Raw genomic sequence first — 23595 nt, 5'->3', positions numbered from 1 at the left:
AGGTAGGATGCCACCATTGGCGAGACCCACTAACATCTATGGTTAGAGGAGAGTTGTCCCTAACCATGTAGTTTCATTTAGGCATAGATGGATACCAATGACAGAGGATGATGCCCACAAGAAGGGGCAGGTCTCCAAGACCTAAGCATGTTGGCAAGGTATTGTGCGACTTACTGCATCGGGCTTGTGTCGATTTATAGCCTTAAGTGTCACAGACAGAGCAACATTTTCTACATAGTCACCCCTTATTTTAAAACCTTATGCTGGACTCTATCATTTTGATGTCTTTAGAACTCTGTGCACTTTAACCCTGCTAACCAGTGGAAAAGCGTCTGTGGTTCCCCTTTAAACATGGTCAAATTGCATATTCTTAATTGTTATATTTAATTTACATACAAGTCTGCAGTGCATAGTACTTGGGCCTGGATGTTAAATGGTACTCGTGGCTGTCACCATCTACTGTGCCATCCATTACAGTGGCAGTGCAGAGAGGGCTGCAAGGCCTAACAGGTGTAACTTGACTGCAGCAGTGTAAAAAACTGCAATTTGACCTGCCAAAATCAACAGGTAAAAATCGCCCTTTTCAATATTTAGCAAGTCACCACTATGAAGGTATTGTAGCCCACATGGCAGAGTGTATGGTATTTCAATAGTAGGACATGAAGAAATATAATGTTAACATGCTTTTACAGTGACTAGCACCTAACAGCTATTTGTCACTGTGGAGGCCTAGCTGTCCTATGTAGCAAACCAGAGCAAAGATTAAAATACTGTATATTAGGAATGGGGCTAGTTGGAACAATACATTAAAGTACTATTTTTTCAATGATGAAGTTAGATTTTTAATAAATAGTAAAGAAAAGATCAAGAGAGGAGATATATATATATATATATATATATATAGAGAGATAGAGATAGAGATAGAGATAGAGATAGAGATAGAGATAGAGATAGAGATAGAGATAGAGATAGAGATAGAGATAGAGATAGAGATAGAGATAGAGATAGAGATAGAGATAGAGATAGAGATAGAGATAGAGATAGAGATAGAGATAGAGATAGAGATAGAGATAGAGATAGAGATAGAGATAGAGATAGAGATAGAGATAGAGATAGAGATAGAGATAGAGATAGAGATAGAGATAGAGATAGAGATAGAGATAGAGATAGAGATAGAGATAGAGATAGAGATAGAGATAGAGATAGAGATAGAGATAGAGATAGAGATAGAGATAGAGATAGAGATAGAGATAGAGATAGAGATAGAGATAGAGATAGAGATAGAGATAGAGATAGAGATAGAGATAGAGATAGAGATAGAGATAGAGATAGAGATAGAGATAGAGATAGAGATAGAGATAGAGATAGAGATAGAGATAGAGATAGAGATAGAGATAGAGATAGAGATAGAGATAGAGATAGAGATAGAGATAGAGATAGAGATAGAGATAGAGATAGAGAGAGATAGAGAGAGATAGAGAGAGATAGAGAGAGATAGAGAGAGATAGAGAGAGATAGAGAGAGATAGAGAGAGATAGAGAGAGATAGAGAGAGATAGAGAGAGATAGAGAGAGATAGAGAGAGATAGAGAGAGATAGAGAGATAGATAGATAGATAGAGAGAGAGAGAGATAGATAGATAGATAGATAGATAGATAGATAGATAGATAGATAGATAGATAGATAGATAGATAGATAGATAGATAGATAGATAGATAGATAGATAGATAGATAGATAGATAGATAGATAGATAGATAGATAGATAGATAGATAGATAGATAGATAGATAGATAGATAGATAGATAGATAGATAGATAGATAGATAGATAGATAGATAGATAGATAGATAGATAGATAGATAGATAGATAGATATAGTATTACCTACTGGCAGTCGCCAGTAGGTATATTTAGTTAGGACCTAGTTACCGTAGGAAATCCCCAACATTCTATTGGGAATAACTTTGGCGCCGATTGTGGAATCTGTGTGTAATTTTCCTTAAAATTGCTTCGCTCCGCTCCGCTCCTTCCCTGAAAGTTTCGGGGGGATTTGTCAAGCGGAGGCAGAGAAAAAAGGGGGGGTCCCAAAACGGGTTTTCCACATGTTAATTTTCGTAGGGACCTTTAGACACAGCTACAGCCCCAACGGCTGAATGGAATTACACCAAACTTGGCAAAATGGTAGGGCCTGGTATGCAGATGTGCCTTTGCTTTGTTTGGTGAAAATCCCTCCAGTAGTTCTTGAGAAAATTGAATTTGAATTTTTTCAAATGGCATTTTTATGGGACCTTTAGACACGGCTACAGCCCGAACGGCTGAACGGAATACACCAAACTTGGCAAAATGGTAGGGACAGGTATGCAGTAGTGCCTTTTCTATATTTAGTGAAAATCCCTCCAGTAGTTGTTGAGAAAATTGAATTTGAGCAAATTATATATCTATATGCGCTCACCGTACGCGTACCGTACGCGTACGTGCGAGTTTCTGATTGGCTGGCAGTCGACTGTCAACATTCCAAACCAGGAAGTGTTGGCCACCATCTTGTTTTTCAGGAGAACTGAGGCACAAGAGAGCCCAAAACAAGAGTGGAAAACACGAAAAGGGGGCAAGGTAGAGACCCCCCAACCCTCTAACCCTTCTCTGGGGGTCCCAAAAGGACCCCAAGGGCAAAAAAAAAAATTCTAAAAAATTGCGGGGTACGCGCACCGTACGCGTATGGTACGTGTACCGTGCGCGTACACCGCGATTTTAAAAATAAATACGTTTTCTTTTGCACTTGGTGGTTCTTCTGGGACCCCCTGAGAAGGGCTAGGGGGTCTCAACCCTGCCCCCTTTTGGCGTTTTCCACTTTTGTTTTGTGCTCTCTTGTGCCTCACTTCTCCTGAGAAACAAGATGGCTGCTAAGGTGGTCCCAGAAGGATATGTGTTTTACATATGTACTTACTTGGACATGTAGCACGGAGATATCCATTTACTCACCAACACACCCATGCACAGAGTCAACCGCCCATATAGCTGTTTCCACATGCACTCTTGAACTCATACACCTAGTGAATCAACTGCTCACACATCTATGCACAGAGTCACACACCTCCCAGCCACCCACACGCACACTCAGTCCCCATTCAAATACTTGGGCAACCAATCAATGACCCATATAGCCACTCATATAGCTACTGATCAACACATGCAGCAGCTTACACAACAACAGACATACTGATGCACACATTCAGAGTTTTTAGTCACTAACCCATGCATCTAGTAAGACACATTTAATCACTCACTCATACAGTCAGTCACGCACCTACTAAATCCTTCCTCCAGACAATTATACATCCACTCATTCTTCAACATGAAAAACATATTTAAACTTTATAGAAACACAGTCACTGGATGATGTCATCAGTGATGTCATTTGAGATGTCATCAGTGATGTCATCATCAGTGACCATGTCATGAATGATGTAATATGTGACATCATCAGCAGTGGATTGCGGGTGCGCGAAATATAGTTAGTACAACTAACTATATAGGAGCAATTTCAATGGTTTTTTAAATGCTAATTCCTAACTATATAAGGCCTAAAACCTATGGTTTTTTAAGTGAATATATATATACACATATACAAACACACACACACACACACACACACACACACACACACACACACACACACACACACACACACACACACACACACACACACAGGGTGGGGGATATAGTATTACTTTTTGATACTACAGTGTCAAATACTGCTCGAGTGTCAAAACTTGCTTGACCGGTGTGGCGCCAAACCCCAATATTCTACTGCACCCCAATATTTTAGGTCACCCCAAAATTTCCAGAAATTTACGCTCCAGCACCCTCGATCTTGTGACAAGAGTACCTACACTCCTTAGCACCAGGCCAAACAAAATTAGCAAAGTAATAAGTAACTGGATACACTAAATAACCAAATTGAATTTCAGGGGGAAAGTAAAAAGGTTTTATTGAGCATTTCTGAGTCAATGCGGAATACGCCATGAAGGTTCAGATACAGAGTGCATAGTCAGAAATCAGAATTATTCTTAGTGCCAATAAGCAGGAAAAATCATAAGAGAAACAGCATCCCTAAAAGAAAAAGGGAAGGCTCTAAACTCACAGAATCAAGTTTTTTAAATAAACATTTTAAGGATAGGTAATAAGCAACAACTAAAAATTCATCATGTCATGACCAGTGAGAACACATTTGAATAAATCATAGGTAAGACCGTCATACATAGAAATAGATCACTAAACCATTTTTAAGTAAAGGAAAAGTCCAGGAGCTTCTGCAACATCATCAGTCAGAAGACGTACAACACAATATAAAACATTTCTCAAACAAAGATCCATACACTAATGAATGGTAGGAGGTCTGTAGGAAACTGGGTTTGTGTCGCAGTACACCCATCCACTTTTTGCCCTCTTCAGTTGCTGGGTGCTGGTTTTTTAGCTTTAACAGTGCCAACCAGTCCAGGGTGCGAGTGTCTCTTCCTTAAAACAAGGTAATGTCTAATTAGAACACAATTGGCAAAGGCTTTAGCACCCCTGTAAGCCCCTACTAAATGGTACCCCTGCTACCTAGTGCATGGGTACTAACGAGGGCCCCTGAGGGCTGCAGCATATCTTAAGCCACCCTAAGGGACCCACACACAAATTCCAAACAGACAGCTATTGAAGGCAGTGTGACATGGTGCAAACCATGAATGAAAACATGACATGGCACACCCCTGTGTGCCATGCCAAAGTCACTGTAGTTAATTTATGTAAGTCACCCCTACAGCAGGCGTTTGAGCCCTAAGGCAGGGTGTAGGAAACTGGGCGTTTTTTGCAGCATTCACCCCACTTTTTGCCTGCATTTGATGCAACTTTGACTGAAGTGCACTAGGTTCCTGCGAACCAGGTCCCCAGTGCCAGTGTTCTTTCCCCCAGGTGGCCAAGCCTTTATCACCTATGCAAGTCCCTTGTATGTGTTACCTCCGGTATCTAGGGCATAGGTAATAAAGAGGGTCCCTAAGAGCTCCAACACTTCTTCTGCCACTTCAAGGGACCTAGAACTAAACTTATACCGGCTGCCCCTACAGGATGTGTGTTAAGGTACTCTAAAAAATGTAAAACACGACATGGCACATGCTCAAGTGCCAAGTTCCCTAACACGGCATGTAATATTTGTAAGTAACACCTATAGCATGCCTTACAGTCCTAAAGCAGGGTGCATTATATTACATGTGAGGAAATAGCTGCATGAGTAGATATGCCCCTATGCTGGCAAATTCAATTACTGACAGTACAAGTTAACAGGGAAGTCACCTTAATGTATGTACTGGGAACTGGTAACAAGAATTTCCAATGCAATAGGTCTCGCATTAAGAAAGTTTGAGCTATTGGTATTGTAAATGACACATTTTTTATTTATGTGTTAGTTTTGAAAATAGCGAAATTAATAGCGTTGTCATTTACAATGCCAATAGTTTTAACTTTCGCAAATGTGACACCTATAGCATTTGTATTACAATATGTGTTGTGACTTAGATGTATTGATATTACAAATAACAATGGCTTTAAATTTTTTAAATAATTAATACTCAAATAAAAGTTATTGCAAATTATAATGGCAATAGCCTAAACTCTTGTAAATAACTTTTGTGAAGATTATGTTCAGTGTATTTTAGTGTGACGAAAATCCAAGAACAGAAATGAAATATTAACATCTTTATGTGACATTTGTAATAAAGCTTGAAACATTGAGAGAACATATTTAAACCATTTGTTGTTGAATGGTTGCACAGATTGATGTTGTGGTTGCGCCAAGTGATGTTGTGGTGGCGACGAGTGAGGCTGTGGTAGCGCATAGTGACGTTGCTGTGCCCCTGTGTGGTGGTGCTGAGTGATGCTGGGGTGGTACTGAGTGATGTTGTGGTGATGCGATAGAGTGAGGGCGATAGCTAGCTAGAGTGAGGGCGATAGCTAGCTAGAGTGAGGGCGATAGCTAGCTAGAGTGAGGGCGATAGATAGATAGATACAGTGAGGGCGATAGATAGATAGATACAGTGAGGGCGATAGATAGACAGATAGAGTGAGGGCGATAGATAGACAGATAGAGTCAGGGCGATAGATAGTGTCAGGGTGATAGATAGATAGATAGATAGATAGATAGATAGATAGATAGATAGATAGATAGATAGATAGAGTGAGGGCGATGAGACTGTAAAAAAACTAAAAACGAGTCTCTTTGAGGTTATAGCAAAGGCTGTGAGCAGTGGTGGTACTGCTGCAGGGTTAAGATTTGTATTTCACCCCGAGGGTGAAGGCAAAAATAGAGAGCCCGAAATGTGCCCCTCTCAGAACCCGCTTTTAAGAACTGGCCATGCTGAGCAACGGCCGGACCCGGCACTCTTAAAGCCCTGCCTAGGAGTGCTCATATTAAACTAACACCTCAAATTAACTGACCACATAAAAATGAATGTTAGGGTGACCAGGCGCACCGGATTTGCCAGGGCAGTCCCTGTTTTTCACCAGCTATACCAGTAGATTTTTGGTAAATGTAGGACTTGTCCCAGTATTTATAGAGAGTCTAGTTAAAATGGTGGGAGGTGCCTTATAATGTTTTCCAAAGCAAGGACTGCTATCAATTCTTATAATAAAGCACTTTAATTAAGAGGCATGATACTGGCTTTTAAAATTGCATTTCATTTATGCTTTTACTGCCTTTTCTGTAATTGTATGGTGGTCAGCACGGTTGTGTACGTTAGTTTGAAGTAAAAGCGTAGTCCTATTTTTTTGTGAAATGTCCCTGTTTTTGGCTTTAAAATTCTGTCCAACCTACTACATGGGCCTTCCCATGATACAATTAATAAAAGTGAGTGTATTTAGTGCGGGTACCCCGTGAGAGCTGCTGGTTACAGCCAAAGCAGCAACAGCCCAATACAAGTGATATACAGTGATTTATGGTTGAAAGGCAAAGCTGCACAGTTGGAACACTACGCTGATCTGCCTTGCAGGCTGCACGCTCCTCGGGGGTTCCCCCCATCAGGCCAAATGTATTTGTAAACCAGCGAAGCAGACAGTTTAAGTGCCTTTAGGGCTCCCTCACCAAATGTTGCGGCTGGGGAGAAGGTGAGGCTAGTTTTGCATCACTGTGAGTTAATGCTCCTACCTCACGTGCCCATCAGCATCACATTCTCTCCAGATTTGAGTAGCTACAACCCCCTACCTTCACCCCAGAGTCCCCCCTGTGTGAGGAAGATTAGCCAGGGGATTCGTGAAGGGGACACGGTTTGTCATTTTCACTTGTCACTGTAATGCAATACTAGCACCTCGTGGGAGACATCGTTGTAAAAGAAAGAAGCCCTGTTATTGGTTTGTATGCATCGTGTCTGGCTCATCACCGGCCACTGAAACATGCAGTCTTAATGGTTGGTCCGTCGCTGCTTCTGGTATTATGCTTGTACCGCGTGAAGCTCAGCACTGTTTAAAACCGGCACTGACACTCGGTAATACATGTTCGTCATTTTTTTTTTTTTATGGTGCATGCCTGCAGAGGTAATGGGCCCGTACTGCCCCTAGTGTGAAACATGAACTACGCAAGGGTCACCACTGTCTCTGGTGAATACTTGCAGTGTTTAAGGACCACCACTCTCTGGTGCAATGCCTGCTTTGCAAGAGGCTCTGCCAGTGCGAAGAGAACGCCAGCCGCAGCTAGAGTTGGGTTACATAGGGTGGCCCCGGGGCATCGCACTCGCGGGGAGGTTAGGCCTGCTTTCAAGCTCATCTCCTTCACAGCAACTTGGCATTTCAGGCAGGACTAGCCTCTGCTGTAATTCTGGTTCTAGTTACCTGTAATGAGTAGCGCCAAAATGTCTCGGGCAAACATTTGCGCTCCATAAATAAGTCAAATCAAATTCCTAAATGGGTTTACTTTTGAAAGTAGGTGAACATCCACCAAACACTGTTCTTTGGGGTCCTTAAACTTAAATGGCACAATCAAGTACATTTTCAAGGAGGAAAAACACACAATATTAAATGGGCAGTAGGGTCCTTCAAAAGGAAAATGATATTTCTGCACAAATAAACAAACTTCTACATATGTTACATATATGACTGTTTCTATAAAACTACAATTGGCATAGCTGTCAGAGTCCTCCCGATGTGAGAATTAAAAAATGTCATATGTTTGCTTCAAGGCTAGAAGTACATGTCTACCTGTTCCCCTTTGCCTTTGGTGAATTAGACTCAAAGATTACAGAAAATAAAACATAAAATAATAATGGCAAGTGTTTGGGCGCCCCCCGGTGGTTGTCTGAAGAATTTGTACCAAGTAAAGCTCCTTAACGTTTACTGCATATGGCACATATATGTGTTTTTAGGCTAGCGCATGCGTCTCGCTTGTGAGACACTTAGTAAACAAGCTCTCAGCATTGCGTGGGGGGGGAGGGGGGCAGGAGAGCGGACTCCTTTGAAGTCTGATGCCGAGGCTGAGCTATGTGCACGAGCCCGGCTCAAATGCACTGTAGGCAATCCGCCTTTGGTTGCACTTCTGAAAGCCCTTACTTTAATCTCGCCAAAGCATCCCTCACGGGAGGGCTTAGGCCGAGACCTAAAAACGACATTCCCAGCTTCATAATGGCTTCACTGAAACCTATGGTGTTTAGTATCAAACACTTCGTATTGATAAACCCACATTGATTCCAGTGATTAATACATGCACCCAGAGGGAACCTTAGAGGTACCCCTTGAATCCTATTCGCCTTCTAGTGTGTTGACTGACTGGTCCAGTCCAGCCTGCCACCAGAGACAGGTTTCTGACCACCTAGAAGGTGAGAGGAGCGCTCTCAGAGGTTAAAAACAATGCCTGCTTTAGAGAGAGAGTGGTGTTGCACACGCTAAGGTGCGCGTTTAAGAAAAGGAGAGCACCTCCCGTTATTTGTTAAAATTATGTGTTTTCCATCGGAGGCACCATGAATCCAGCAGGGAGGGCAGGACCTATAACCACACTTTCGTCAAAGCTATCTGCCGGCTTCCCGTACCTACAGCAGGCTGCAATAGGTATGCATGCAAGACAAGACTGCCACTGCAGGCTGCGCGTTTTGGGGAGGACAGAAGTGAAAAAAGAACATGACACTCATCCATGTGTAATAGAAGGGTTGGAGGAGCACTCCACTTATTCCAAGTTTATACAAAAATGGCAATTGCCACGTTCGGCAATACGAGAACCGTTTGAATCCATATGAGAGAGCAGTTTTGCTGATCTTTAAGTTTGTTCGAATTAGTCAGCGTTTGAGGAGAGGAATATATTGTGGCTTCGCCCAACACGTGCAATCCATCGATTGTGATGCTTTGAGAAGATATTATTGCACAATCAGGATATTTGTCTTAACACATCGCAATAGAACATACAATTCACAAGGTTGGCCCCTGAGGAAGGGACTACAATGTCCCGAAATGCACCTGGCACATACAAGATAGATTTTTCTCATTGTTTATGTATTCAAACAAATGTAATTGCACTGCTTATGTTTAAAGAGTGTTACTAATTATGATTGTATAGTGTATACATTGATGCATTGAATATATCAGTGACACATATGTAAGAAATAATGAAGTTTATTTGAACAAAATATGATTGAATTTGTTTCGTATTTAAAATTTTGAATTTCTCAAGAGAGATTTGGGTTTTAGAACCTAGTGAACAGTGCACAGCACCAGCAAGTTGACCAACTTGTAACAGGTACACATCCATGTGTGCCATGTTCTCTAACACTGCATGCAATATTTGTAAGTCACCACCACAGCAAGTCTTACAGCCCTAAGGCAATGTGTCTTATATTACAAGTGAGAACATATCTGCCTGAGCAGATATGCCCCTGTGCTGGTCTGTTCTATTTCTACCAGTGCAGTGAGTAGGGTAGGCGTTTTAAAACGTGCTGTATATTGGTAAAATACAGGTTCCCCAGCTACATGATGGATTCACTAAAAATAGGGATGTTTGGTATCAAACATCTCATATTAATAAACTCACACTGATTCAATTATTGGATTTATTAATACATGTACCCAGAGGGCACCTTGGAGGTGCCCCCCGAAAACCTAACGGGCACTGGCTTGTCAACTGACTCGTTTCTGCCAGCATTCTACCAGAGACGAGTTTCTGCCCCCTAACGGTTAGGGCTTTAGCTCTTAGGAGGTCAGAAAAAAAAGCCTGCTCTGGATGAAGCCACCACCTTTGAAATGCTAAATAGGATTCCCCTCACAAGAGAGCAAGCTGACACCCTTTGCCCAAAGTGTTTCGGCACCTTGTGTAGGAAGCTGGGTTTCTGTTGCAGTAACCCCACACTTTTTGCCAGATTTCTGTTGTACTCTAACTTGATGTGTCCTGGGTCTCTGCCAATCAGGTTCCAAGGGCATGTGTTCTTTCCCAAAACTGTACCTTTGTACCCCCAATTGGAACCTCTCTGGCCACATGCGAGTCCCTTGTAAAAGGTACCATGGGTACCAAGGGGCACTGTGACCAGGCAAGGCCTCCAAGGGTTGCAGCACATATTGTGCCACCCTTAGAGGTCCTCTACCTTAACACACACACTGCCATTGCAGGCTGGGGGTTTTGGTGCAGGGAGAAATGAAGAGTCAACATGGCCTGCGTGCCATGCCTGCACCCCACTGACCATGGCAAAGGCAAGACACCCTTCTAGATGGGTACACTATACCACTGGTGAGGGTGCAGTTGCAGGAGCACTGTACCACTACAGTGTCTAAGTCCATTCTTAGACATTGCAAGTGCAGTAAAGCCATAGAGTGTATATGGTCTGAGAGCTTGTCATTACGAACTCCACAGCACCATAATGGATTTGCTGAATTCTGGGAAGTTTGGTATCAAACTTCTCAGCATAATAAATCTGCACTGACGCCAGCGTGGGATTTATTATACCATGCACTCGGAGGGCATCTTAGAGATGCCCCACTGAAAAAACAGCCAGCCTCTGGTGGGTTACCCGATTGGTAAACACCAGCCTTCCACCACAAGACAGGTTTCTGGACCCCTGGGCTGGGAGCCTTCGATCCCTGGGCCCAGAAACAAAACCTTTCCTGGGCAGAGGTGGTCACACTTACCCCAGTCTGTGGAACCAGAGCTTCAAAGGCTTTGCTGCCTTTGTAACACGACCCCCAGCCTCTCCTGCTATCAGGAGCAGGCCCCCTTCCTGTCTCACCCCCTTTCGGCAGGAAGACAGGCGGGAAAAATTACGGCAGCCCTGAAGGTGTGCCAACATCTGCCAAGCCCACCCCTCAGGTGGGTGAGTCAAGGGGAATGCCACTCTTAAGTGCCCGACATCTTGCCGATGGCAGGCACTGTCCAATCAGGATTAGGGTTTGTGCTAATGACCTCGAAACTCCTAAAAACGACCTCTAAATATAGTATGTAGGGGGCAGTCCTGAGCCAAGAAAGAAGATGCCCTGAACCAAGAAGGGAGATTCACGCAACCTACGAAGAAGAAGGACGAAAGAAGACGCCCAGCAAAGGAGACTGCAGAGAAGAACTGGCTTTGCCTTAGCCCTACATGCCCTTCTAAAGCTTCAGGAGACCCTGCGCCAAAAGTCGCCTTGTCCTTCAGCCAGCGACCTCCACAACCCCTGTGGGGAATGACTGCTTTCAACAAAGACTGGGTCTCCTGCGAACAGATGCTCTGTTCAAAGGAATCACCCAAGACAGACGCTGAGCCTGCTGGGGACAAAGAAACTTGATGCCTGGAACTCCAGAGTGTGAGTCTATCGTGGGTTGACCCCTCCAGGTCTCCCCAAGGTCACCTGGAGCCTCTGCACCGAGACCCCCAACCGTGAGTGCCCGGTAAGCTGAAATCCAACCTCAAAAGACACCCTTCTATCCAGCTGCCCTGTGCCCGGGCAAAGAGGACCTGAGGTGCACCTATGTCCCAGAGCACTCCAACTTACCTGCCCAGCTTTTGCTTCGTCCCAGAAGACTTCCTAGACCGAGCCTACAGTCAAAATCCAATATCGGCAACTCCCATTGAAAACAGGGCACCTGACTCCAAAATAGCACCCGCCACCCCACCGCTGGAGTGCCACTGTGGGTGCACCTTGGGTGCGAACTTTAAACCCCCGACCCCCTTTGCCCTGATGGTGGGGGTATATACACTTGTGCCAACCCTAGATTTTCGAATGCATGTGTGAACAGTGTGTTAGGATTTATGCTTATAGAACACTGAGCGTGTTACTAGGAGCTCAGAATGTTGTCTTGTAAAGTGCAGCTCAGTAAGAAGAGGTTGGTGAAGGAGCTGGAGGTCTTCTTATGTATGCCTATCTGAGTAAAGCTTATTTCATTCTACAAACTGCTTTGGACTCATCTTTACACTGGCGACGAGGATGGGATAGATTGCCTTTGACCTCCAACCCGGGACGATACTACCTGGAGCAGGTAGTATACATTTACTCCTTCAATTGTAACTGTTCTGAATTTGGATCTTCTACTCCTGTTTAGAAGATATGAACATCTTCTTATTATTGCTACAAGGATCCACAAGTACTTTGTTGTGCTGTCTGCTTAAGCGTCATTATCCGAGTCTGCTGATGATTACCTGCGATTGTGAATTTACTTCGATCTGCCCATGACTGAATTTCTTTGGATTCATACCTAATGACTGTGGATTTACTTTGATCTGATTGGATTTACCAATAGTTGTGGATTTCTTTTGATTTGGATAAAAATCGTCAAACTTTTCTTGCATCGCGATCTGCATCTTTTGAACATACATAAACTGCCTACCTGAGCGCGCTGTTGGACATTGTTGGACATTGTTGTTGAGAGCTCTTCGCGCTGTTGTTGCCAAGCGCTAGAAGCTGCTCGCGTCTGGCATTCCTGTTTCTTCTGCATTGCCGAGTGATCTGTGCCTTTGTCATCACGCTGCGTAGTGTCACGCAGCGTCAAGGATACACGGCGGCCATCTTAAATTGGTCTCATTATCACGCGGCGTCAAGCGAACACGGCGGCCATTTTGGATTGGTTTTAGCGTCACGCAACGTGAAGAAAACGCGGCGGCCATTTTAAGTTGGTGTATTTACTGACAATACCTCAACACATCGGAAAGACAACATCGGAAAGACATATATCTGTAGAGAGTGTATTTCTTGATGGAAGGTTTATATTTCTTAATTCTCTGTTCTGGAATTCTTAAAGTGCATCTTTCAGGCACTGGCTTTGCATTTCAGTTACTGCCTTGTTGTTCATGCCTCATGTCGTGGGTCCTAACTATGGAATAAATCCAGTTTCCTTAATCAGCATTTTGTGGACAATTACTTCATTGAAAGGATTGGATTGCACTTCCTACATTTATTGGCGACGCTTTCAAAACCCACCGACTTTGAGAAGGAAAGATTTCACCGATAAATATTTCATCAACTTGAAGAAAGAAATATTTCGTGATTTCAGAAACAACTTGAACAAATCTCCACACCACTGAGGTACTGTACTTTCAACTTTGTGTTGGAGATTAATTTCTTCTATGTACGCGTTTGCTAACTGAAACCTCTCTTTGCGCTTTACATTTCTCTTGCGCATTGAAAACGTGGCTCCATTTGGCTTTATTTCCATTATTCTCATCAGCGCTTAAACTGGACATCTTGCAGTATTTTTGTTTCATTTTTATCCTGATTTTTCACTTTAACTCCTCTACTTACTTGGTGCGACTTTTGACACTGCCTGGGTGTTCCAACTCGTGCTGCACCTGAATTCCACGAGCCTTTCTTCTCCATTTCTTCGTGCGCTCGCCTCTTCATGGCGCCTGCTCTATGACGTTTGTTTACATTTGTCCAAAGGTCAATTCTCCTCGTCAGCACGCACCACGTCAAGGTCACGTAATCCACCATTTCACAGCCACTTGAAAGGAAAATTCGTTCTGAAGACAAAATCGGCAATCAACCTTGTCTGGAGAAACTTTTAACTGCTTTTTGCATACTTTATTTTTTCATCTTTTCAGTGCTGATTCAAGCACACGTTTCATCTACATTATTGGTGACTTTATCTTCATTATATTTTTTAGGTCGAGCCTTTACCATTCCGCAGGAATGGGAAATGGGGAGAATTCAAGTCGGCTATTTTCTCTTCAAACCAAAGGGCTTTCAGCCCGCGGTTTTCATGCAGTGCCCGTCAACATGCACGCGCATCGCATGCAAGCCCAGCCCAGTCCTCCCCTCATTCACGCCCACCCACCAGGCTCTCCCGCCCCCATCAGGCTTCTCTCCCAATCCGCATGCAAGCCCAGCCCAGTCCTCCCCTCATTCACGCCCACCCACCAGGCTCTCCCGCCCCCATCAGGCTTCTCTCCCAATCCGCATGCAAGCCCAGCCCAGTCCTCCCCTCATTCACGCCCACCCACCAGGCTCTCCCGCCCCCATCAGGCTTCTCTCCCAATCCGCCTGCCTCCCCTCGCGCATTCACGCCTCCCACCAGGCTTTCCCGCCCCCATCCGGCGTTTCATTTTTTTGTTTCTGGTGCACGTCGCGTTTCTCCTGTCCGAGTGCTCGTTTTGGCTTCCCAGGTCCCAGTTTATTGATCGCCTGTTTTTCCGTTTATCCTGCCCCCTTATCAGTTATTGTGCAGTGCAGCGTCCTGGGAGCTTGTTTGTCTGATCCCCGCTGCGTGGTATGTGCCGTCCGGGACTCCTCTGGCCGAGTCTGTAATGTGAGCTTCCAGGGGTGATTTTGCCAGGGCCTCCTTCCGGTCTGTTAAGCCCTCTTCACCTGCACTTCCGCCCAGCCCGCTGTGTACTGGAAGCCGCTGCTCACTGTCGCGATGCAGGCCGCTGATCTCTTCCAATCGCGCTATGCGTTCCCGTCGTCGGTTCGTTCCTGGATATCTGGTGCATCAAGCAGGCATGCATTCCTGAATCAACACTGCATGACCCAGTTTGTGGTAATTAGGTCACGGCAGGCTACCCGTGACCTAACCCACGCCCATCCTTTCCCACGTCGGACATTCTACAGTGCGTGATGTCTGTCGAAACGTGCAGCTCCGCGTGTAAACCGCTCCAGAAGGTTCTAGGGCCTCAGTGAAGGTTAGTGCCAGTAAGTCTCTTACCTTGCTTTAAACTAGGCGATACCCTAGGGTGACGATACCTGGAGGGAAAGCTACATGTGCAGAGTGCTATGTAAATGAGCTTCTGGGTGACTGGGCTCCTTCACAGCACCATGCAGATACACACAATGGACCACACACTGCGATTGACGTGCGGTTTTGCAATTTAAAGTGCGGCACAAGTTTGAGGTTCACAAGCAATATAAAGGATTACTGACGTGACATAAAGTACAACTTCAATAATTTACTGCATGCAACCCAGTTTTTTACAACAATATTTGTAATGTCTTCGGTTGTCTGGTGACGTCCACATACAAGATTGAGAGTTAAAGATTTGAATCATTTGTGGGTTGTAGAACACGACGCCAACGTGCACGGCAACTTGTTTTAACAAAGTGAACTTTTGTGCCCGTTTCTGTCACTTAAATTCCTTGTGCCATCTCCACCACCACTACCACCCACCCATCGCTGCCTGTTAATTTTAGTGGGTCGGCGCCATTGCCGCTGTTTCCCGTTTATTTTGAAAATGCATTCCATTGGCAGTAGGATCGGCACTTGCAATTTTGCTTTTCGTTTTGGAAGGACCCTTACTAAATATATGCAGCAGTTGCTGCCCTGAAGCAGCAGTGGTTTCATTTTTATTTTCGGTTTTGTCAGAGCAGTAATCTATTTATGAGTGCCTCAGTTCATTGTGTTTTGTGGCTCACCCTCAACCCCCCACTCACCCTCACTCACCCTCAACCCCTCACCCTCACTCACCCTCAACCCCTCCCCCTCACCCTCACTCACCCTCACTCACCCTCAACCCCTCACTCACCCTCACTCACCCTCACTCATCCTCACTCACCCTCAACCCCTCACCCTCACCCACCCTCAACCCCTCACCCTAACTCACACTCACTCCTCACTCACCCTCACTCATCCTCACTCACCCTCAACGCCTCACCCTCACCCACCCTCAACACCTCACCCAAACTCACTCACCCTCACTCACCCTCACGCTCACTCACTCTCACTCACCCTCAACCCCTCAATCACCCTCAACACCTCACTCACCCTCAACACCTCACTCACCCTCAACACCTCACTCACCCTCAACTCCACAGTCACCCTCACACGCACTCACCCTCAACTCCTCACCCTCACACTCACACACTCACACCCCCTCACTCACACTCACACACACTCAATGACAATAACTCACACTCAGACTCACACACCCTCACGCTCACACACCCTCACCATCACCCCCCATCACCCTCACACCCCCTCACTCACACTCACTCACACTCAATGACAATACCTCACACTCACCCTCACTCACCCTCAACGCCTCCACCTCAACTCCTCACCCGCACTCACCCTCAACACCTCACTCACCCTCAACACCTCACTCACCCTCAACACCTCACTCACCCTCAACACCTCACTCACCCTCAACACCTCACTCACCCTCAACACCTCAATCACCCTCAACACCTCACCCTCAACACCTCACCATCACTCACCCTCAACACCTCACTCACCCTCAACTCCTCACTCACCCTCAACACCTCACTCACCCTCACTCTCACTCATCCTTACTCACCCTCAACACCTCACCCTCATCTACGCAACGCCACTCATCTACTAAAAGACACTCAACTACGCAACGCCACTCAACTACGCAATGCCACTCAACTATGCAACGCCACTCAACTACGCAACGACACTCAACTACGCAACGACACTCACACATGCAACACCACTCACACATGCAACGCCACTAAACAACGCAACACCACTCAACAACGCAACGACACTCAACTACGCAACGACACTCACACATGCAACGCCACTCACACATGCAACACCACTCACACATGCAACGCCACTAAACAACGCAACACCACTCAACTACGCAACGCCACTCAACTACGCAACGCCACTCAACTACGCACACATGCAACGCCACTGCCACATGCAACGCCACTCACACATGCAACGCCACTCACACATGCAACGCCACTCACACAGGCAACGCCACTCACACAGGCAACACAAATCACACAGCCAACGCCTCACACACAGGCAACACCTCTCACACACGCAACGCCACTCACACACGCAATGCCACTCACACACGCAACGCCACTCACACACGCAACGCCACTCACACACGCAACGCCACACACGCAACGCCACTCACACACGCAACGCCACTCACACACACAACGCCACTCACACACGAACAACACTCACGTTGCCAATAGATCGCGCAGTACGACAGGTGGAACTATTACAATGGCAAATAACAATGCCTTTCACTGTTGTTATCATTTAGAATACATAAAGGGCTTTGTCATTTACACAACCAATAGCTCAAACTTTCCTACTGCGAGACCTATTGGCAACGCCAGTGCTTGTTTTATTTACTTACATTCTTATTTTTCAGCTGTTCACATTATTTCAATATGTCATGTGATTCTTCCAATAATGTTATGCAGCCTCCTCCTTTTTTACAGGTTCAAGGTAAACCTACTGTTCCTTGGCACAAATGGTTTAGAGTATTTGACAATTATCTGGAAGCTATTGATGCTACTAAATACCCTGCTTCCAGGAAAAAAGCTTTATTGTTTAATCATCTAGGTAGCGCTGGCCAAGATGTATTTGATAATTTGCCTATTGTTGCAGCGCCATCTAATGATGATGAAACATGGAACGTTTATAAGGAAGCTTTTGCCAGATTAGGTAGGAATTATGTGGACGAGCCTTCTGTTACGGTGGAAAGGCATGTTTTCTTGAAAAGAAAACAAATGCAAGATGAGTCTATAGAAGATTATCTCGCAGTTTTGAGAGTTTTAGCTGCTAAGTGTCAATTTGCAGATTATTTAGATACAGCTCTTCGGGATCAATTGGTTTTCAACTGTTTTACTAAAAAGATCCAAGAGCGAATATTGACCTGCAAGAATCCATCTTCGGATGAGGTTATGGACATTGCTCGCAGTATTGAGAGGTCCGTAGTCTCTTCAAAGATTTTAACTCAAGAGGGTCCTAATATACTCCTCTCTTCTGATTCATCCACTGTTAGTGGTAATGATCCTACTGTCAGTGTTATTTCTACTAAACCTAGGAATACAATTGTACATTCTGTTGGCAAAACTACACAATCTGATAGTAAAGGAGTATGTTATAGGTGTGGTTCAAATCCTACTTGTCCAGCTCTGCGTAAAAGGTGCATAACATGTAAAAAAAATGGACACTTTAATACTGTGTGTAGAGCTTCTAAGTACAAGAAAAACGTAAATGCTCTTGAAATTGATGAGGAGGAATTGTGCAAAGCTATGAGTAAAACTTTATCCACAATTGAGATTAACACTTTGAATAATGATACAACTAAGTGTAAGGGTCCTTTGTGTAGTATGCTAATCGGACCAATCAATATTAACGTAATGGCTGATTCTGGATCTCCGATTACCATCTTGGATGTTCGAACTTTTGAGAAATTCTGGTTCAATGTTTTACTCAAACCTACTGACGTTAATCCTAAGGCCTTTGGTGAGTTTGATATCACCATGTGTGGTTATTTCTCAGACTGTCAATTTCAGGGGGAAGACAAATATATACTAAGGTATATGTGGCTGTCAATGGCCGCGATATCTTAGGTTGGCAAGATCAAGCCAAGTTGGGTATATGGCTCAAACCTGGACATGCAGATCCTGTGGTATTAGGGGAATTTCCTGTTCTCTCCATTTCGGATGAGGTCCCATTAACATCTGATAATCCTATTTTGTCACAATTGCTGGTTAAGTATTCTCCAGTATTCTCTGATAAAGTAGGTTTAGTTAATTGTTTTCAGCACAATATTATTTTAAAAGATAATGCCATTCCAGTAATTCAGAAGTGTAGACCTATCCCGTTGTCTGCTCGAGATGATTTAATAAAAATGGTTGCAGACTTATGTGCTCAGGACATCATAACACCTGTGGAATCATCAGAGTGGGTTTCAGCTAGTGTCGTGGCACGTAAGAGTTCTGGCGAGATTCGTCTCTGTGCTGATTTGAGGGCACTCAATCGTAATATTCTTGTAGATTGCCACCCATTGCCAAGAATCCAAGAACTTTTAGCGAATTTGGGTGGTAGCAGATATTTCACCACTATTGACTTAAAATCTGCTTACCACCAGATTCCCCTTGCAAATGAATCTCAACACCTAACTACGTTTGTCACTCCGTTCAGAGTTTTTATGTACAAACGCTTGCCTTTCGGACTAGCTTCCACGGCCAGCGTGTTTCAACATCTTATGGATAAATTATTTGCTGATATTGAAGGTATACAGGCTTTTCAAGACGATATTCTAATTCATTCTTCTTCTCTTGAATCACATTACAGTCTTCTTGAATGTGTGTTACAAAAACTTCAAGATGTTGGGATGACTGTTAACCAGAAGAAATGTAAATTCGCTACTCATTGTGTTGATTATTTGGGTCACAATATATCTACTGAGGGTATAAAACCAAAGATGTCTTTAATTAATGCATTCAAGGATGCACCAAGGCCTCAGGATAAAGATGCTTTGCGTGCGTTCTTAGGACTCAGTGAGTATTATGCTCGTTTTGTGCAGGGTTATGCCCTAATTGTACAACCTCTACGAGATTTACTCAAAAAACATGCTCAATATATTTGGTCGACAAGTACACAAGAAGCTTTTGTTAATGTCAAAAAGTTGATCTTGGATGCACCTGCTATTCGAGCCTTTTCTCATGGAGAGCTCACTATTGTCACAGTAGATGCTAGTTCAAGAGGTTTAGGTGCTGTGTTGAGTCAAATGATTGGGGGTCAAGAATACACTATTGCCTTTGCTTCTAGAATTTTAAATAGTGCAGAGTCTAACTATAGAACGCGAGGCTTTAGCATGCTGCTGGGCTGTTGAGAAATTCCGCATGTATGTTTGGGGTTCTCGTTTTCAACTTTTCACTGATCATAAGCCTTTAATTTATATGTTAGGTGATAGCTTTTCTAATAGAGCTTCTTCTAGGCTGGTTCGATTATTGGCTAGATTACAGGAGTACAATTTTGACATCAAATATATCCCTGGTGGGAAAAATGTCAGGGCGGACTGTTTGTCCCGCATCCCTTTAGAAGCAACGGATGCTGAACCTGAGGTAAAGAGTAATGATTTTGATGTTGTTTTTACCATTTCTGATTTGGCTGAGGGTGGTAAGCTTTCAGAAGTTGACTGGTCAGTTGCAGATGAAAATGATATGCGTCTCCGTAGGGTTAAAAAATTCTTGGTGCACGGTTGGCCCTGTGATAGAAGTTTGTCGATGCAAGATAGAGGTTTTGCTCAAGTGGCTGCTGATTTGTCTTTAGTTGACAACGTTTTAGTGAGGGAAGACAAAGTGGTCCCTCCTGAAGGTATTCGTTCTAAGATCATTTCACTTGCTCATGAGGGGCATTTAGGGATTTCGTGCACTGTCAGGAAGATTAAAGATTTATACTGGTGGCCTGGCATTGATGGACAGGTAAAGGACTTTGTTAACAAGTGTCCAGAAGGTCTATGTTCTGATAAGCATTGTCTAATTCACCTTTATGCCCTGTTGATTGGGTCTGCTGGTCCTTGGCAAAAGTTGGGCTTAGATTTTTCAGGTCCTTTTAACTTGCTTAGTTCGGATAATAAATATTTGGTTGTAATTATTGATTACTTTTCCAAGTGGCTTTATTTTTCTTTTGTCAAGAGGCCAGATTCTTCTTCTGTAATTACGTTTTTGCAACTTTTATTTATGGTGGAAGGTTTTCCTATTGAGATCATAACAGACAATGGTTCTCATTTTGTTTCCAGTGATTTTGAGAATTTTTTGAGTGATGCCTTGGTTAAACATGTGTTGGTACCATTGTATAGTCCTTCGTCAAATGGTTTGGTGGAAAGGGCTAACCGTCTGTTAAAGGAAGGTGTCCAAACCGCTGTTTCTAATAATTTGGATGTTTGCAAGTATCTTTGTGAAAAGGTTTGGAGTTACAACACCACTCCACATTCTACCACGAATGTCACTCCTTATTTTTTGCTCAGGGGTAGAAAACCTGTTTCTTCTCTTAACCCTGCTTGGTTGAAGGGGAAAGTTAGTGAGAAATGTCCTGGTTTGGATATTCAGAAAGTCAGGAAACAGGTTGAACTCAAACAGGAAATGTATAAGAGAAATTTTGATGTTAGAAAACACGTTAAAATTTCTTCTTTATCTCCTGGTGACTGGGTTATCATTGAAAAACCCATAAGAGTTACGAAAGGTGAATCAAAATTTTCAGCACCTGTGAAAGTTTTAAAAGTTACTAAGATGGCTGTTATGTTACAGGGTCGTGGATGGTGGAACACAAATGCTGTAGTGAAGATTTCGAAAGAACAAGCGAAAATAATTTGTGATAGGTCTGTTAAAAAGGCTGACTCTAGTTGGCTTGATTTTGAAAAGGTGTGTCAGAAAAATGATATTGGAAACTCTTCTTCTCGTGCTTCATTGGATCTTGGGGGTGGTGATTCTAATACTGCCATTCGTCAAAATGCTGAAAATGTTGAAAATGTTGTTGGTAATTCTGGCGATAATGCACCAACTAGATGCAGCTCTTGTGTTAGAAATGCTGTCCGTTCTGATGATTTTGTTTATTATTGAATGTGGTTTTTTTGGGGGGGTTTTTTGTGGGGGTTTTTTGTTTATTATAAGGAGGGGGGTGTGTAGAGAGTGTATTTCTTTATGGAAGGTTTATATTTCTTAATTCTCTGTTCTGGAATTCTTAAAGTGCCTCTTTCAGGCACTGGCTTTGCATTTCAGTTACTGCCTTGTTGTTCATGCCTCATGTCGTGGGTCCTAACTATGGAATAAATCCAGTTTCCTTAATCAGCATTTTGTGGACAATTACTTCATTGAAAGGATTGGATCGCACTTCCTACAATAGTGTGATGGCATGAGACAAGGGCCAAGAACCAGTATATTTACCAGAATATTTCGCCCAGTTAGTAGTATAAAAGTATAAGAGGTTTTGTGTTTAATTACTATAGTGAATATTGTGTGGAGTTTACAATATACACTACAGTCATGGCTGATCAATCACTTGCTGCTCCTCCTTTTCTTCCTACCCCTGGTGAGCCTACTGTCCCATGGAAAGAATGGAAAAAGCTGGTTTTAACTTACATTCTTGCCACTGGTGCAGACAAGTTTGGACCGATTCGCAGACAAGCAAGATTACTTCATAATTTAGGTGTAGAAGGTAGGAGACTTTATGAAGACTTACCAGAAATATCCTTGGGTATTGGTAATGGTCAACCCACTAATGTCTACGAAATGAGCATGCAGATGTTGAAGAAAAGATTTGTGGCTAAAATTCATACTGTTCTGGAAAGACACAAATTTTTTTGTTGTGTCCAAAAAAGCGATGAAGACATTTCTAGTTATGTTGCAGCTTTGAGGGGACTATCTTTGAATAGCAAGTTTAAAGATTTGGGTGATTCTCTAATTAGAGACCAAATTGTTAGGTGCACTAATAACAAGAAAGTAAGGGAAAAATTACTCATAAAAGACTGTACTTTGGAGGAAGCAATACAAATTGCTTAAGGGCTTGAAAATACTGACTTGTGGATTAGGGAAATGGATAAGTGTACCAATTTGATAGCGCCTAAAGATGCTGTAAAGGTATCTGAGCATAGTGAAAAAGTTTCTCAAGTTTCAGCTAATATTGAGGAAACTAAAATTGTCAAGCCTGCTGCAAAATTTGATTCTACGGCTACTAATAGATTTCCGACTTATCGTCCAAATAGTGTTGGACAACAAGGAAACTTTCGTCAAATCAAATGTTACAGGTGTGGAGCCAGATATTAAAGCAGTAGGTTATAGTGGGAAGACCATAGATATCATTGGACTTAAATGGATGATAATAAGTTTTTCAAATAGGAAAGTATTTGGACGAGTTTACCTTACAAAACAAGGATCCAATTTACTTGGTTGGCGCCATCAGAAGGATTTAGGTATTTTGTTAAATCCTAATGCTCCTGTCCCAGTTTCTTCACTTTCTGTCCTTAGCGTTGACAGTTTTGAGATTGACATCATGAGAAGATTTCCCAATGTCTTTTCTGATAATTTAGGGAAATTAAAGGGGTTTTCGCACAAAATTATTCTCAAGAAGAATGCAGTCCCAGTGGTTCATAGAGTTAGAAATGTTCCACATTTAATGAGAGCCCCTCTTACAGATGAATTGGATAAACTGTTAGATTTGAGAATTATTGAGCCTATTGAAGCCTCTGAATGGCTCACCCCCATTGTCGTCGCACCTAAGGATGGTGGGGCTAAGATTCGGCTCTGTGTGGACCTTCGAGACTTGAATAAAAATATTTGGGTAGATAGACAACCGCTACCAAATATTTCTGAAATGTTAAGTGCTATGGGTGGTGGTGTGATTTTTAGTGTGATTGACATGTCTGCAGCTTATCACCAGATAGATTTACATGAACAATCTCGACATCTCACCTCTT

At 43.4% G+C, this 23595-nt stretch overlaps 2 protein-coding genes across 8 annotated transcripts in view; one reads left to right on the top strand and one right to left on the bottom strand.

Moving 5' to 3' along the window:
* The window catches only part of LOC147712816 (zinc finger CCCH domain-containing protein 11A-like), a 507151-nt gene that overhangs the window by 360972 nt on the left and 122584 nt on the right, over positions 1-23595 (bottom strand). The gene's annotated exons all lie outside the window — the stretch shown is intronic.
* LOC147712817 (uncharacterized) lies at positions 13617-19271 on the top strand. Its single transcript, XM_086923494.1, has 2 exons — positions 13617-14067; positions 17501-19271. The coding sequence occupies exon 2, from the start codon at positions 17555-17557 to the stop codon at positions 18743-18745; it is 1191 nt and encodes a 396-aa protein (XP_086779620.1). The 5' UTR covers positions 13617-14067; positions 17501-17554; the 3' UTR covers positions 18746-19271.

Source organism: Lissotriton vulgaris, chromosome 5 (assembly GCF_964263255.1).
Source record: "Lissotriton vulgaris chromosome 5, aLisVul1.2, whole genome shotgun sequence".
Classification (NCBI taxonomy): Eukaryota; Metazoa; Chordata; class Amphibia; order Caudata; family Salamandridae; genus Lissotriton; species Lissotriton vulgaris.
Note: the sequence above shows the minus strand (reverse complement) of the source record. Positions and strands in the feature narration are given on the sequence as shown.

Coding starts and splice junctions, on each gene's coding strand:
- LOC147712817 (XM_086923494.1), top strand. CDS start 17,555: ATGTCATGTGATTCTTCCAATAATGTTATGCAGCCTCCTCCTTTTTTA.